The sequence below is a fragment of the Balaenoptera ricei genome, chromosome 15, assembly GCF_028023285.1.
Source record: "Balaenoptera ricei isolate mBalRic1 chromosome 15, mBalRic1.hap2, whole genome shotgun sequence".
Lineage (NCBI taxonomy): Eukaryota > Metazoa > Chordata > Mammalia > Artiodactyla > Balaenopteridae > Balaenoptera > Balaenoptera ricei.
Window position 1 is genome coordinate 75,361,382 of NC_082653.1, and position 17,145 is coordinate 75,378,526.

General features: G+C 41.2%; 1 protein-coding gene across 2 annotated transcripts in view; it reads left to right on the forward strand.

Annotated features, from left to right (window-relative positions):
* Positions 1 to 17,145, forward strand: part of CALN1 (calneuron 1) — a 430,726-nt gene that overhangs the window by 208,851 nt on the left and 204,730 nt on the right. For both annotated transcript variants that reach the window (XM_059897526.1, XM_059897527.1), the window contains exon 3: positions 2,873 to 3,016. In XM_059897526.1, the coding sequence (XP_059753509.1) occupies positions 2,873 to 3,016 (144 nt within the window). The remainder of the gene's footprint in view (positions 1 to 2,872; positions 3,017 to 17,145) is intronic.

Here is a 17,145-nt window from a genome sequence, read left to right on the forward strand (position 1 = left end):
TGATGTAAAAAACCCTATCATAGAGGCTGGAAGGAGATCCAACCCAACCCAGTTTTCAGATGGGAACATTGAGGCTGAGGGAGAGGCCTGCCCTGGTCACAGGGCAGAGCTAGATGGACTTCCTTGTAGGCTGATTCCCGTCTCAGGAGACCTCCCTCTGTATCCTCCTGCCCTTGGCATCGAGACTTGGGCTGAGTGAGGCGTGGTCTCTGCCCCAGTGTCCTTGAGCGCTGTGTGATGTGACCTCAAGCTGAGCCGTGGCTCTAAGCTCTTTTAGGGCCACCTGGCACCTGGTAGGAAAACATATGGCTGCTTTAGGTAATCTTGGGCATGTTGCATTGATGAGAAAATTCTCAAAATGCAGACAAACCCCTTAATTCAGAATTTGGAAAGGGCTAAAATGTTTTCTATATCATCAATGGAAAAAAGAGAGGTGTTTGAACAGCAGATCAATAGGGTGTGAAAGAGAACACAGGCTTCCTGTTCTTCTCTTAAACACTTTAACGATGTCCACGGATCCTTAGACAGGGGCTCAAAGGACCTTAAGGATTCTCTTGGCCAACGCAGCTCATTTACACATGAACAAACCGAGGCCTCAGGATTTGGCTGCAAACCTAATTAGCTAATATGCCTGGCTGGGAGCCCAAGGTCTTGACTCCCAGGCTGGTCTTCCCTCTGCCGGAGCACACATTTATTCACGTACCGCATTCGGAGTGCTGAATTAGTACCCATAATGAATCTGCTGCTAATATCTGATGCTTATTTGTTCAGACCCATCGTGCATTGAACAGCTGTCCGTCAAGCGCCTCCTTCAGAGCGTAGGTGGGAACATACCGCCGTGAATGAAATGTATGAGGAGCTTGCAGCTCCGAGAAGCCGTGATTTCTGCACCATGATTTCATCGTATTTCTAGATGCCACGTGCGAGGTGTCACGTGGGAGGAGTAAATGACCTGCTGAACAGTCGGCAGTGAGGGAGATAACTTGGCTGTGGTGAGCAAAGGTGTTTTTGTGAAATATGCTGCCCTCGTCTTGGTCTTGGAGGACCGATATGATTTGGGCAGGTAAAGAGGATGGCAAGGTATTTCAGGTGGAAGCCCTGGATGGTAGAGTGTAGAGGGCTGAAAAACAACCCCCAAAGGTATCAGATTCCCATCCCTGGAACTTGTAAATGTCACCTTGGAAAAAAGGGTCTTTACAGATGTTTTTAAATTAAGGATCTTGGGATGGGGAGATTATCCTGGATTATACGGTGGTCCCTAAATGCAATCACAAGTGTCCTTGTAAGTGGGAGGCAGAGGGAGATCACAGGCAGAAGACGAGAAGGTGATGTGATCACAGAGCAGCTATTGGAGTGATGCGGCCACAAGCCAAGGAAGTAAGCTTGTAGGAAGAGGCAGGAAAAGAATCTTCCTTGGATCCTCTGGAGGAGTACAGGTCTGTGCCCACCTTGATTTTGGCCCAGTGATACTGATTTGAGATTTTGGGCCTCCAGACTGTGAGAGAATAACTTTCTGTTGTTTAAGCCACCACGTTTGTGTGATTGATTACAGCAGCCCTAGGAAATTAATACAAATAGGAAAGAGAAAGCCTGCTCGGGTAAGGGTTCAATGTGTTTGCTGGGAGGATAGTCAGATATTTAGAGAAGTGGTAACTACAGTTGACCCTTCATGGATGCTGAACCCATGGATTCAAGGGCCGGCTGCCCTGCCGATACCAAGGGATGACTGTAAATGGTTAGGGCCAGCGTCTTGCATTAGTTTGAAGAGTTCCTGCAAGTTTCTGCCTGGATCTTATCTTCCCACCTGGAGTGAGGGGCTCTGGAGGGGAACCACGATGTCCGGCAGATTTCTCTGCAGTCCTAACTCCCGTGCTCCTTAGGTATAGGCGGCCACTGCTTGTTGAATGGCCTGATGAGTGCTGGCAGCTGCTGTAGCTGGGCTCACACTGGGTTTATTGATGAAAAATCAAAGCTGTCTGGAGCTCAGAGACAATTGATGTACCTCTCATCTCCAGCCTGTGATCTCCAATCGAATTCCCATGACCTACCTCGCAGGGGTGTGATGTGTTAGGAAATGCTCAGCCAACCCAGGATAAACAGGCGGCGGCGGCGGAGGTGGGGCTCTGGAGGGAGGCACTCTGGGTGGAAAGCAGAGCAACTCTGGTTGGGGTAAGAGGATGGGAGTTTCCCTGCTGGGTGAAATGGCCTTCTTGATGGCGGAGTCAAATTCTCTGCCAGCCCCAGAGAATGTGATTAAAGACGGCTCTGGGGCTCATATGACACTCCTATTGATCTGAGGTTGTTTATAGCCATAAAACAGCTGTAAATTAGAGGAGTGAAGTAAGAACAGCAGGGTACTTAACTCCTGTCCTCCTAGGAGGTTGAGAAAGCTTTCTGCACAGCTCCTGCGGCAGCAGGGAGCTGAAGTATAAGTCTGCAAAGGGGAATCTCATCCTCCTTTCTTCCTGACAGTGCAAGCTAGTAGCTGTCTTCTCACCGCTGAAACCTAATCCTCATCCTTGTTGGGAAAGTGTCATCTGGCTGACACAATTCCCAGCTGGGACCACCGTTTAATTGTCTACCGGCTACTGTGTGTTAGATGCTCAGGGCCAGTTATCTCCTCCTTCCAAAGCTGTTTTTCTGTTTTTAATCCCCCTTCCCTCCCTTTCCTTTATTCCCATCTCCTTTTCTCTCTTTTTTTTCTTCCTTTCTTTTGTTCCTCTTTTGGCCACCCTTTTTTTTATCAGATTAAAGGGTTTGACACATCACTATTTGTAAAGCATTTAGGAGTTTTCAATGGACAATCGCCAATCATTTCAATGCAGTAGACCACACCTTGTGACACTGGACTTTCTTTGCTCTCCCCTTGTAGAGATCCGAGAGGCCTTTCGGGTTCTGGACCGAGACGGCAATGGCTTCATCTCCAAGCAGGAGCTGGGAATGGCCATGCGCTCGTTGGGGTACATGCCGAGTGAGGTGGAGCTGGCCATCATCATGCAGCGCCTGGACATGGACGGTGAGACCCGGGCCTGCAGCGCTCCCCCTGGGATGAGCCTGGACTCATCAGGGAGATCTTGGGTTTAAAGGCCCTTTGCACTTGGAGTCGAAAGACTTTGATTCATGTCTTGGTTTACCTTTGAGGAGTGGAAACTTGAACTAGATCAGGGTTTTTCAAACCACATTCCGTAGACCTCTAGGGGTCTGCAGAGGTGGTTCTGGGGCCACTAGAGAGAGCAGGGTGAGGAAGGGGGCCTGGCTGGTGGAGGACTGAGAATGGTTTGGTTTTGTTTTCAGAACAGCTTTGTTGAGAAAGAATTCACACACCATGAAATTCACCCATGTAACCTATACAATTCCGTGGCTTTGAGTGTATTCACAGATTTGTGCAACCAATGGCATGATCAATTTTAGAACATTTTCACCATCCAAAAAGAAACCCTGTACCTCTTATTCATCACCTCCCAATCCCTCTATACCCCACAAGTCCTAGGCGACCACTAATCTACTTTCTGTCTCTATGGACTGACCTCTTCTGGATGTTTCATATAAATGGCATCATGTAATACACGGTCCTTTGTGACTGGCTTCTTTCACTTAGCGTAATATTTGTAGGGTTCATCCATATTGTAGCATGTATCACTACTTCGTTGCTTTTTATGGCCAGATTATATTCCATCGTTTGGCTATAACAGCTTCTTTTCTCTCTGTTTTACATACTGGGTTTCTACATACAATCACATTGAGGAAAAGGGTTTCACTGTATTTAAACAGTTCTGAAAAATGACTGCATTTGATTATCCTTAAGATTCTTTCCTGCTCCAAAACTGGCTGTGACCTCCCTGCCTTGGCTGAAGGTCCAGGAAAGAGCCTTCTTATTTTGTTGTTTTCAACACACACTCTCCCCCTCTGAAAAGCAGCTTGATTCCAGGTGTAAAGGGTTCAAAGTGGCAGGCTTTGGGGACTCTTGGGTATACTCATGAAGTAGAGACAAAGTAAAAAGAAACAGAGGAGGGGGGCAGGATGCCTTTGGGAGAGATAGACGAAGACCCTGGTAGGGAGATGTTTGCTTGGCCTGCAGACTAATTGCAAGAACATGGCTGTGTCCTGTTATCTTGCTGGATTTGTTGGAAGGATGATTAATAAGTGTGACCGTATGGTGAATGGACCCCAGTGCCAACCACCAAGTGCAGCTGTGGGCATTTATTTGCTGGTTCAGGAAAGAGATGTTTTATCAGGGATGTTCAGTTGTATGTGGAGCGCCAACCCTGTCCTTACAACCTTGATGGGTTGTGACTCACTGGGTCTTTGCACGCCTGACTCGACTTTGCTTTGTATGTAGAGGTATTTTTGACAACCTGGAGCAAAGCACATGTTGTATATGTCCATGAATTCCCATCATCATTTCAGAGATACATTTCCAGAAAAGAGAAAAAAAAGAGTTTCTTCCTTAAAAGAATAGAAATCATAACCTGTACCTCTGTGTATAGAATTAAGATTTTTGTGCTTTTGAGTCTCCTCCCACAACTTGTAAAATAAAACATGGTCAACTGGACTAAAAGCAAATGGAATTAGCAACGTTTAGTCAAAATGATCTGGGGCTATCGTGGGAGAGTTACTCCTCTGAGATTTAAGGGTCTTCGTCCAAGTCCATCCCTGTTCTTTGTATATTCATTCATCAGACCGACCCTGGCTCATGGGGAATTTTTACATTTTTGCAAATCCTCCCTGATTCCACCAGGACTTGGGAGTCCCCAGGGGATCTCGTGTTGATGGTGCTGTTCAATGGGCCCGTCAGGACTCGTGCATCCATATTCATATGGGGGTTACAGTTTAAGAGACTTCAGGTTTCACCAGTTTATTTGCAACATCATACTTAGCGACCAGTGCCGAGGGTGGAACTTCCAAGCAAAGCGTGTAGAGAATTGCTATTAGTTCCTTTAACAGAAGCCCAAGTCATCGGCCTTTTTCATGGTGACCCCATCAGGTGAAAACACTGTTATTTACCTTTTTAAAAAAAAATTTATTTTTATTTATTTATTTTTTGGCTGCACTGGGTCTTTGTTGCTGTGCTCGGGCTTTCTCTCATTGCGGCGAGCAGGGGCTACTCTTTGTTGCGGTGCGCAGGCTGTAGGCGCGCAGGCTCAGTAGTTGTGGCTCACGGGCTCTAGAGCGCAGGCTCGGTAGTTGTGGCGCACGAGCTTAACTGCTCCGTGGCATGTGGGGTCTTCCCGGACCAGGGTTCGAACCCACAGCTTCCTCAAAGTTTTGTTGCCTCCAGAAGATTCAGTGTACAACAAATGCAAACAACGTAGCAGAGTAGGCAAAAAGAATTGCTTTCGCAACATACCAAATGCATAAGTCTGAAAAGAGCTAAGGGAAAAAAAATGCCCCAGCTGACGCCGCAGTGTGTGTTTTTACGTGTTTTCCAAATGATGCTGGTAAGTGAAATTTCCGGGGTCCTGAGTTCTGGATATGGATGGATTGGCTATTTTTCAGTGTCCTTCTCTTAATGGGGCCTTTTGAGCTGTTCTGTTAAAAAAAAAAAAAAAAGTCAGGTTCTAATTATATCCTTCCTCCCCAGCTTCTGTAACTGGGCATTCTCCGCAGAGATTTGGCCCCACCTAATTAAGCTTCTCTTTGGCGTGAAACTTGTAGAATGGCAGAGGATTTTATGGGGAAATGCCACACACACACACACACACACACACACACACACACACACACAAGTGTTTGGGCCAGAACTTAGGATTCTTTGCTGTACGGTGACCATGCCTCCTGGCCCGCAGATCCTGGTCCTGGTATCCAGGGGCGGCAGGAAGATGGCGCTACCTCCGTACACCCCAGCTGGCTGTGATTAGAAGCAGGTCTGGCCCACATACTGATCTTTTCTTTCTGGGGTCCCTGTTGGTTTGCCCGACGGTGAGGTCATAGCTTCGGCACGAGGCCCAGATGGAATTAGCCTGAGTCTGTGCAACCTTAGTCTCTCCATGAGGCTTTCATTAGGTGGTTCCTTGGGAGTGGGGTGCCTTGCCGGCTCCGCGTGTAACAGTAACCTCCCTGGATTAGGGGGCTCAGTGGGGTTTCCTGGACACAGAGCCTGACGGTTCCAGTGTGTGTGGAGCTGGTTTTCCAGAGGGTGGAATGGAAGACAGGCAGTAGGGTCTGGAATTGCTCACCTGGCCGTGGCCCATTTGCCTTCAGTGCTGGGAATGACCTGTGTGTGTGCACCGCCTAGGCCGAACTACTCCAAGTTAGATAAACAGAAAACCCAGACTTCTTCCCAATGCCCAGTGCTTGCTTTATGGCCCATGACTGCAAATGTTCTTTCAGCCTCTGCAGCTGAGATGACTTTTGTCCTGACGCCAGTTGGGGACCAAGATTCACCTTTCCTGGATGCTTTATGGCAGGATCTCACCTTCAGCCCAGATTCTGGAAGCCTGCGGTCCTCTCCGTCAGGCTCCTGGAGGCATTTAAGCCCAGTGCCCTAAGGCACTCCTGGCGTTGGGAAATCAGTTTCTCTCCAATGCATCGCAGTACCAGTTATGTACCAACCTTGGAAGAATTGATCAAATAGTCACCCCCCTGGAAAGTATCTCCAAAGCTTAAATCTTTTATATTAGAAACAGATTGAGAAAGAGACTGTGGGCTCTGCCATGCCCCCATCTGTCCCATCAGCTCTGTGGCTCCCATGATAGCCCCTGGGGCCCCTCAGAGCTTCCTGTACTGTTCACTGGGGAATAAGGGCTTGGTATCTTCAAGACCAAAGGGATATTTTTGACTCTTTTCTACATTTTAATGGTTTCACAAACCACACCACTGTGGCCATCTGGAGTGAATCCAGCCAGCTTTGCAAGTAATTTCCTGAAACCATCAAACCATCAAACCAGGAGATGCTTTCAGCAGCCGATGACCTCTGCATGGGTCCCACTCACATTTCTTAACGCAACTCTCTCCTGTTCCAAGCTGCCCTCACCTCTCGTTCACTCAAGGAACAAAACAAATGCAGCCCTTGCCCTCTGCATCCTTGATTTTCCTTCTACCCCTCAGAGATGCAGAATCTCGTGAAATTCCAGTGAATTTGGGGTTTTGAAATGAATTCTTATCTCTCAACAGGTTTGTAGGGCTTTTATTTTTTTTGGTTTTGGTTTTTTTTTTTTTTAAGGTTCACCACTGTCTGGATGGTGAGTATGATTCAGCTTAGTTCCATTTAAAAAGGATTTATCTGGTGTCCATTATGTGTGAATTTGCTTAATTTTATGGTTGGCAAGATGCACTTTTGGTTCATTTTGAGGCAAACCTCTGAGCTGCAAAGAACGAAATTATGGCCAGAGTCACATGAAAAAGTTAGCAGTGTCCCCATTTTTAGCCTGTGTGTTGCATCTTCCCTCTTTTCCTACCCATTCATTACACGTATTGATCCTTTGCTGATTAGTCATATAATTATGACTTTGCTGTTTTCATTTGTGATCTTCTAGAAGACAGAAAAGTATAAGCTTAATTCCAAGTACAGCTTACCTCCACTTCACATTCAAACACTGATTTGGATGCTCTGGAACTGGCTTAGGTCTGTTGTGTGAGCTCAAATACACACTTCTTTTATTTATTTATTTATTTAGAAGTACAGTTGATTTACAAGGTCATGTTAGTTTCAGGTGTACAGCAATGTGATTCAGTTATGCATATATATATATATATATATATATATATATATATATATACACACACACACCCCCACACTTTTCAGGATTCTTTTCCATTATAGGTTATAACAAGATATTGAGTATAGTTCCCTGTGCTATGTGCAGTAGGTCCTTGTTGGTTATCTATTTTGTATATAGTACTATGTATATGTTAATCGCAAACTCCTGATTTATCTCTACCCTTCCTTTCCCCTTTGGTAACCATAAGTTAGCTTTCTAAGTCTGTGAGTCTATTTCTGTTTTGTAAATAATTTCATTTGTATCATTTTTTTAGATTCTTCCTGTAAGTGACATTATATGATATATGTCTTTCTCTGACTGACTTCACTTAGTATGATAATCTCTAGGTCCATCCATGTTGCTGCAAATGGCATTACTTCATTCTTTTTTATGGCTGAGTAGTATTCCATTGTCTATATACACGTTTTTTCTGTATGTGAGGGAAGGTGCTCACCCACAGACTCCATGAAGTGGGACCACCTGATGGAAGCAGCTGGGGCTTGTTAGCCTTAAGCACAGGTTCCTGAACTTGAGTGCACATCAAAAAAAAAAAAAAAAAGGAAACGTACTAAACAAACAGACCAGTAGAGTCGAAAACCCCAGGGTGGGGCACAGGAACCTGCATCCTTTAACAAGGCTAAGCAAGAAGGTCTGAGGAGGAGTAAATGCCTAAAAAGCAAATAAGGATTGTTTTCCTCTGGGGATTTGATGAAGAAAGAACAGTCTGTGGTCAGTCAGTCCTGCCTAAAAGCAGGAGGCCCTCCCAGTGGTCGCACATGCTGGGGCCTTGGCTTCCTCCCTCCTCCAGCTGTGGCCCAGGGACCTGTAGAATCGCCATCACCTGCGAGCTTGCTTAAAATGCTGACTCTCAGGCCCACCCCAGACTGCTGATTCAGAGCCTGCATTTTACCAAGACTCATGTACACAGTCAAGTTTGAGAGGCGTTAGTCTAGGGCACACCGTCAGAAACAGGAAGCAAACCCAAACGTGTTTCCTCATTTGAGGATCTCTCCCATGCAGTTGCAGCCCTTCCCTAATCTCCTGCCAGTAACTCAAGGCAAAGATTTGTAACTTTAAAACCTGGAAGTAATTCACAAAGCCAAAGTTTTGGTGAAGGTCAGTCGCAGGAAAATCTCTCTCCATCTGTTTGCATTTGTGAATAAGCATGATTGGCATCAGACTATTCCGTATTTCATCCTATGTTAGGGAATTATTGCTGAATGTATTTCGACCTTATTATGGTAAGTCTTAGCTGGGTAATGATAATGATAACTAATACTTATGTAATGCTTGCCATGTTCCCAATAATAACTTTGAGTATGATAATACTGTCTAACACATCGGTGTCTTCACCATGAGCTGCTGTTCTAGCACTTTACTTATTAACTTACTTAGTCCTCATAACAGCCATAGGTACTAATATGATCCTCATTTTATACATGAGAATAATGAAAGACAGAAGTTTCAAGTTACTTGCCCATGTCATGCTACTAGTAAGAGCCCTATGAATCTAAGATCTTAACCACATATCTTGTAGATATGTTTTTATTCTTTTTGTGATTTAGTGGACATAGATCACTTAGGGTGACAACGGGACATTGAAGCAGTGACTTAACAGGACACAGGCACACATGTATACACATACCAGAGTCATGATGTCACGTGGATATTTCAAACCTATATGTGAGTGTTTTGGTTATCAATTACCATTCCAGATAGTCTCCTGCTGTCGGCTTTGGTCGGATGATAAACTCCAGCTACTCTCCAGGTTATCCTTGAATGAGTCAAGCCCGACCCTAAAGCAGAGTTTGTGAAATGAAGATGGTGTCTTTAGATTTCTTGTTGCTTTAGCGAGGGGTGTCCTTTAGGGCCTTTTGGGATATATAGTGATGGTGGATGTTTGTGAAAAATCCACTCCAACTTTCCTATTACCCTAGGCAGTTCCTGACAGGAAGGGTCTGCCATCTCAATTGTATTGACAGTTGCTCACATTGAACGCAAGTTTCCGCTAAAGACCAAACTGTTCAAGCCACTTCCAGCCACTCAGTCCAGCATACTAAAAACAGAATTTCTGGTCCTAAAAAAAAAAAAAAAAAAAAGAATTTCTGGTCCTTATGCTCATTTCATTAAGAGCATCCTCAGCCAATATTATATTCTGTCTCCCTTGTTTTAACACCCTGGAACCCACTGCTACACCTCTCCCCCCCAGTTTACAATGATATAAATTAGCAACATCTTGTGACTCTGTGTTCTTCTCCCGTTAGCAGACTTGGAACTTCTCCTGGGATGTGCTGATCTGATTCTGGTCATGGGTTTAGAGGCAGTGAAACTTGGTAGAAGTAGATCTGGAAAATGGGCATCTCCGTTCAAGGCAACTGCCTCAGCTGTGTTTATTTCCAGTCTTCAGGGTCACCAGGTTCTTCAAGCTGATCTTGTCTGACCTAAGGGATGTATCAGAGAGGACACCAAGGAGACTTGGCCATTCAATTTTCTGAATCCACGCAGAGGTCCCCACTCTAAGTCTCAGGTCCCACTTCTTTCCAACCAGTGCCCTAAATTTCACATAAGAGACTTGATGAGTCTGTGACTTCAACTTAACAATTCGTTTGACCACCCAATTAAATTTGGGGTCTTCCCTTCAGTTGTAAGAAATAAGTGAGTATCTGGGGCTACCCTAGAAGCACTCTGGTTGTCTGACTGTAACCTGAGCTGAGAGTTTCAAGGCCTGAGCTTGTTAGAAACAGCCTTGTTGTCTTCATTGCTATTGTAAAAGTCAAACATAGTAGCTACATGAGTCTTCAAAAACCTTGCTTCAATAATTATTTTATCCCAAGAAACCACAGACGACATTTAGTTAGTTAATTATGATGACAGTCATGCCGTAGATAACAGTATGCCATTTTTCATTAGCAAGGAGGTCAGCACTTCATTTAAGATCATAGATAAGCAAGCCAATCTGGGAATCCCACCTGGGTAGTTTGTTTTCTCCTGGTACCACATACTGTGTCATTGTGAAAACAGAAGTCATGCTGGATTCCTAGGAGGGAGAGTATTATGTGAAATGTAAGAACCTGCTGAAATTCTTCATACATAAATAATATTTCTCTTAGGCAGGATTTACCAAAAGGAATATATGAAAATGCCCATCTCAGAACACCCAGACCAGTATCGAATATTATTTAACAAATCATTACTAATATGATTGGTGAAAAACGGGGACTTAGTTTTTACTCATAAGTGAGATGATATATTTTTCGTATGTTGATTGGTTATCTATTTTTTTTCCTTTTTGCAGATTGTCTTTTTTTTTTTTTTTTTTTTGGTCTGTTTCAGTAAGGACAGGCTAAATTATGCTGTAGTGATAAATAATCCCCCCAAATATCAGTGGCTTAATACTACAAAGTAAAACGTCTCACCCAGGCTATATGTCCATTGGGGGTTGGTTGGGTGTTTTCTCTTAGTCATCCTCACTCAGGAATCCTGGCAGAGGGAGACTTCTGTCTGTACTTCCATGATAGCTGTGGCAAGGGAAAGAGACTGAGTGAAGCGCTTAGTGATTCTTAAAGTTTTTGTCGCTTCTCTTCTCATCTCATTGGATAGAGCAAGTCACGTGGCTGTGCCTCATATCAAGGGCTGTTGGGAAGTTGAATCTGACTCCATGACCACAAGGGCATGAACTGGAAATGTTTGAACAACACTAATGATGACTTACGGATTTTAGGCTTTTTCTTTTTTCATTAGAATGTCACATTCATTGCAAAAATTTTATTTCAGGAAAAATTTTTAGAAATACTATGAATAGGGGCAAAAATAATTATTATGGGAGATTTTACACATTCCTTTAAACTTGATCAAGTACATAAAACTAAGTAACAGAATTTGAATGACATTGAATGTACGTGTATATGAGTGTGTGTGAGTGTGTGTGTGTGTGTGTGTGTGTGTGTAATATAAATTTTATTCCTTTGAAAAGAGAATACTCTTCTTTCGAAGTGATTCTGGAATGTTAGCAAACATGACTGTGTATTACGCCACAAAGACAACCTAATTAAATTCCAGAGGACAAATATTACAGGCACATTCTTTGACTACAATGCAGTAAACCAGAAATTAATAACAAACTTTTGAATAAGAATCCCACCTGCTTGGAAATTTGGAAATGAAAAACCAAAAATCTTTCAATTTAATTAACAGATCCAAGAGCTGATTCTTTGGGGAAAAAAATGCAATAAATTGACAAATAAAGCATATTTATTTAAGAATTAAAGAGAGTTATCACTAAACTAAACTAGAAATGAAAAAATATGGAAGAGTTTTAAAAAGAATACTTGATACAATTTTATGTTAATACATTTGAACATCTACATGAAATGGAGATTTTTGGAAAAATATAAGTAATTGAAACTGATTCAAGCTGAAATAAGTAGTCTAAATCAGAAGTTGCATACTTGCAGCCTACCAGCCAAATTCAGCTCTTAGCCATGTTTTATTTGTCTCACACATCATTTTATAAAGCAGAAAATATCATATTAAAAATCTGCATTTCCCCCCTCTTAAAATATGGGAGAATTTGACACGTCTGGACCTGCATTCCTTCATTGCAATAATTTGGTGGAGTTGAGTAGCTGTCCTCTCTAGGCAGGGCAAATGCCACAGTCTCCACCAGTCCCTATTGTCTTACACCTGCCTGCTCTCTTTTGATGAACTAGCTTAGGCCCTATGGACCTGGGAGTTTGTGACTCTGCCTAAATGGACCAGTGAGTGATGAGGGCCTCTTTCATTGCTGCAGCAATCAATTCTTCATTTCCTTTAGTTTTAATTGTAGGGTGTTTTTGTTTTGATTTTCTGTTTTTGTTTATGTGTTGCTTATTTGTTGTCATTTCTAGCAACTTCAGTAGATTACTTATTTTAATTTAATTCCTCATTATTTAATAATTAAGGCAACTAGGACAATAAATTTGCCACTGAGAAGATTTTAGTAATCTCTCCAAAATTTTGATAGATAGTTTTAATTGTTTCATTGTTCTCTCTATAATATTTTATTATAGTTTTTAATTCCCTCTGCTCCCCTACAATTTTTTTAGGGAAGTGTTTTATAGTTTCCAAGTCACTGGGATCCTAAATTTCTAGTTTACATTTAAATTTTCTATTTTCATTGCCCATTGGAAAATAAATATGACCTGCTATTTGCTAGGATTTTCTTTGCAAGCAAGAATAAGATGAACTTTTATGAAGGTATTTCCTCTATGGTATAGGCTTTTATATATGCATAGAAGTTATCTTCATATTACCTATATCCCTTCCACCTGTATTTTTGGTTATTTTATCTGAGATAAGTTACTGTGATGTGTCAAAGTCTCCCACTGCTGTTACCTTGCTTCCTCGGTTTACTTCCAACAGTTTTTATTTTAATTTTTAATGCACTGTCTGCCCTCACAGTGGATTTTACCTTTTATCAATGTAAATGTTCTTGAAACGCTTTTGAGTTATGCTTTTGCTTTCTGTTGATTTTTACCACATAACCTTTTTGCCTGTGTTTGCATAACATTTATTGTTATGTGTGGTCATTGGGGAACATTCACAATTATTCAGCTCCTTCCAGGAACACAGTACACTGCACTCCTGCCCTTTCTGTGTGATTTTGTTAGGTGTATAAAGCAGTCTGTGCCACTATGTTTTTTTTTTTTGCCACTATGTTTTAATTTTTAATTATTCTGAGAGCCTTTTTATGGGCAAGCTTAACCTATCATTTATTTCAGAACTTTTCAGTTGGGTCTTAATTCTGTTATTTTGCTTTATGCTGGTTTCCATGTGTACCTAATATATTTAATTTGTCTTCTTTTTTGACTACAGTGGGTTTTGTTTTTGTTTTTTTTTTAATACAACAGATTTTTTTTTTTTTTTTGGCCATGTCGTGTGGCTTGCAGGATCTCAGTTTCCCCAACCAGGGATCCGACCTGGGCCATGGCAGTGAAAGCCCAGAATCCTAACCACTAGGCCACCAGGGAGCTCCCACGGTGGGTTTTTTAAATTGAAATATAATTGACATATAACTTTATATGAGTTTCGGGTGTACAACATAATGATTTGATATTTATTTATTTTGCAAAATGATCAACACAATAAGCCTAGTTAACATCCGTCACTGTACATAGTTACATAATTTTTTTCTCTTGATGAGAACTTTTAAGATCTATTCTCTTAGCAACTTTCAGTTATGCAATACAGAATTATTGTTAACTATAGTCACCATGCTGTACATTACATCCCCATGACTTATTTATTTTATAATTGGAAGTTTGTACCTTTTGTCCACCTTCACCCATTTCACCCCCCCTCCACACCCCCTACCTCTGGCAACCACCCATCTGTTCTCCGAATTAATGAGCTTGGCGTTTTTTTTTTTTTAAGATTCCATATATAAATGAGATCGTGTGGTATTCGTCTTTCTCTGACTTATTTCACTGATACCCTCAAGTTCCATCCATGTGTTCACAAATGGCAAGACTTTCCTCTTTTTTTATGGCTAAATAATATTCCTCTGTGTGTGTGTGTGTGTGTGTGTGTGTGTGTATGTGTGTGTGTGCCGCATCCTCTTGATCCATTCATCCATCAATGGACACTTAGTTTGTTTCCATATCTTGTCTATTGTAAGCAGTGCTGCAGTGAACAAGGGGATGCAGTTATCTCTTTGAGTTAGTGTTTACATTTTCTTCAGATAAGTACTCAGAAGTGGAATTGCTGGATCATATGGAATTTCTGTTTTTAATTTTTTGAGGAACTTCTATACTGTTTTCCAGAGTGGCTGCACCAGTTTGCATCACCACCAGCAGTGCACAAGGGTTCTCTTTCCCCCACATCCTCATTCACACTTGTTATTTCTTGTCTTTTTGATAATAGCCATTTAGCAGGCATGAAGTAGTGTCTCATTATGGTTTCAGTTTGCATTTCCCTGATGATTACCTTTTCATGTACCTGTTGGCCATCTGCATGTCTTCTTTGGAAAGACGTCTATGCAGATCTTTTGTCCATTTTTAAATTGAATTTTTTTTGCTATTGACTTTTATGAGTTCTTTATATATTTTGGAAATTAACCCCTTATTAGATATATGATTTGAAAATAAATTTTCCCATTCAGTAGGTTGCCTTTTCATTTTGTTGATGATTTCCCTTGCTGTACAGAAAGGGTGCTTTTGTTTTGTTTTGTTTTTTTAGTATTACCGTCTCAGTTGTTTGGAAGTTAGATATCTTACTTTCAATTTTTCTAGTAATGGCCATAAAGTTTTTGCGAATTTAACTCCTAACATCAGCTACAAATTAATAATACTTGCTTTTGTGGAAGATGAGAAATTAACTGTCTCCCCCTTTTCTCTTTTCTATTCTTTGTTAATTTCAATGTATGGCTGTTATAAATATGCCTCCCCCTTTTTAAAAACAATTTTTATTATTTTCAATTTTAAAGAATATTATCAGTTTTATAACCATATTTGAAACACTTATTTTGCCTGTACATTTAACTGGTTTGAGTGCTTATACCCAGCCATATTTAACTCATTTTCTGCTTCTTATTTTAATTAGTATACATTTGTTCCTGCATAAAGTTTCTAAAATTTCATTGTTATTGTTTTTTTTTTTTTCAGGAAGTTTACTTCAATCCTAAATCTTCTGAGTATTTGAAATCTGAGAATGTCCTTCTCTTGATACACAAATGACGACTTGATTTAGGTATAGAATTCTTGGGTTTCAGCCTTTTGTTTTTAAAGTTCTGTGATTGCTACTCCATGATTTTTGGTTTTTCATGTTGTGAGGAAGCTCATGACCAGCCTACTTCTTATTCCTTGTGAATAACCTTATTTTTTTAGGATGTGATTGTTATCTGTGAAGTGTGAACATCTCACCCGCCTGTTTACTTCTCTGTGTTGTAGTTGCTAACGGTGGTTGGTGCTTGGTTGTCGCTGATGTTAGGGTTCTTTGCGGTATGAGTCACACTCTCAATTTTCCAAAGTTTTCTCCCTAGGAAATATTTTTTCCACCCTTTTTGTCTTCCACCCTCTTTGCTCCACAGATTTCAGTCTCTCTTTCTAGCCTTATATGCAGATTAGATCCTGGGCTGTGGTCTCTGCATCTCCCCCTCAGCTGTCCTATCTCCTTCTTTGTCTTTGGTCTTCTGCATTTCTCACATATATTTTGTTCTTCTCTACTTTGAGGTTTTCCAGTGAAAAGTCTACTGATCACTGGATTTTATTTCTGTGACACTGCCTTCTCATCTCCGTAATCTTTTTCTTGTCACTTCTCTAATTTGGTTTATATGGCATCTTCTCAGTGTTGTTGAGGAATACACTGGATACTTTTTGAACATTCTTTGGTATATCTGTTTGAGAGTGAGGTAGTTGCCAAGTTCTGAGCAACTGGTTGTCACTTTTGAACCACAGCATCTCTTCAGAGGTCTCTTGATTTTCCAGTAGAGGAAGATCCAGCCTGCCTAATCCAGCGTGCAGATCCAGCGACCTGACTCAGGGTAGGTCAGAGTAGGCTCCAGCAGAGATGGATGCAGGACAGTAGGCAAATCCGCTTCTAGCGCCATGCAAAGAAGGGGTGGTGTGAAGGAATTCTAGGTGATACTTACTCAGCAACCTAGGAAATCGAAGGGGAAGCCAAGTAGGTGTCTCTTATAACAGGGATCCCAGTATACCTGGAATCCCTGTAAAAAATGCTCCCTGAAGTTTCTGTGTCTGTGTTATGTGGGTCCATCTCATTTTTCCTTTTTTCCTTTTTGCCTTATTTCCGTGGGTAGAAATTTTTAGATCAAATAGTAATGGTAATTTCAGACTTTTTTTTCTTGTTTTTGATTTTAATGGAAAAGTCCCCAGATTTTGAACTTAAACTTGCAAATGGTATTGATTGCTGTTTGATATGAATATTAATTATAATGTTAAGCTAATATATCGTATTCTTGATTTACCTTTTTTTCTTTTAAAGCAATCATGGCTATTAGGTAACTTTTTGACATCTATTGAGATAATTATATAGTTTTTATTATTTTACCTGTTGATCATATGTATTATTTAATTGAATTTACTAAAATTAAAAAACTCCTACAGTTCAGGGATGATTCTTCAGGATGAGTTTCTCTTACAATATCCTATTGTGTTTGACTAGCTATTCTTTTGGTTTTTTATTTAGGTTTTTGCATTTATATCGGTGAAAAATAATTGATCCATTGCTTTTTCTTTCCATTTGGCAGGTTTTTGTATCAGGGTTTGCTGAACTTATAAAGGTATTGGAAACTTTTCCATCTTTTTATGTACCAGAAGAGATTATAAAGTAATTATTTCTTAATATTCAAACATATATTCCCGTGAAATCATGTAAACATAAAAGTTTGGGAGTATTCTTTAACAGTATTTAGTTTATATTGTGTTTACTAATCTGTTCAAATGGTCAT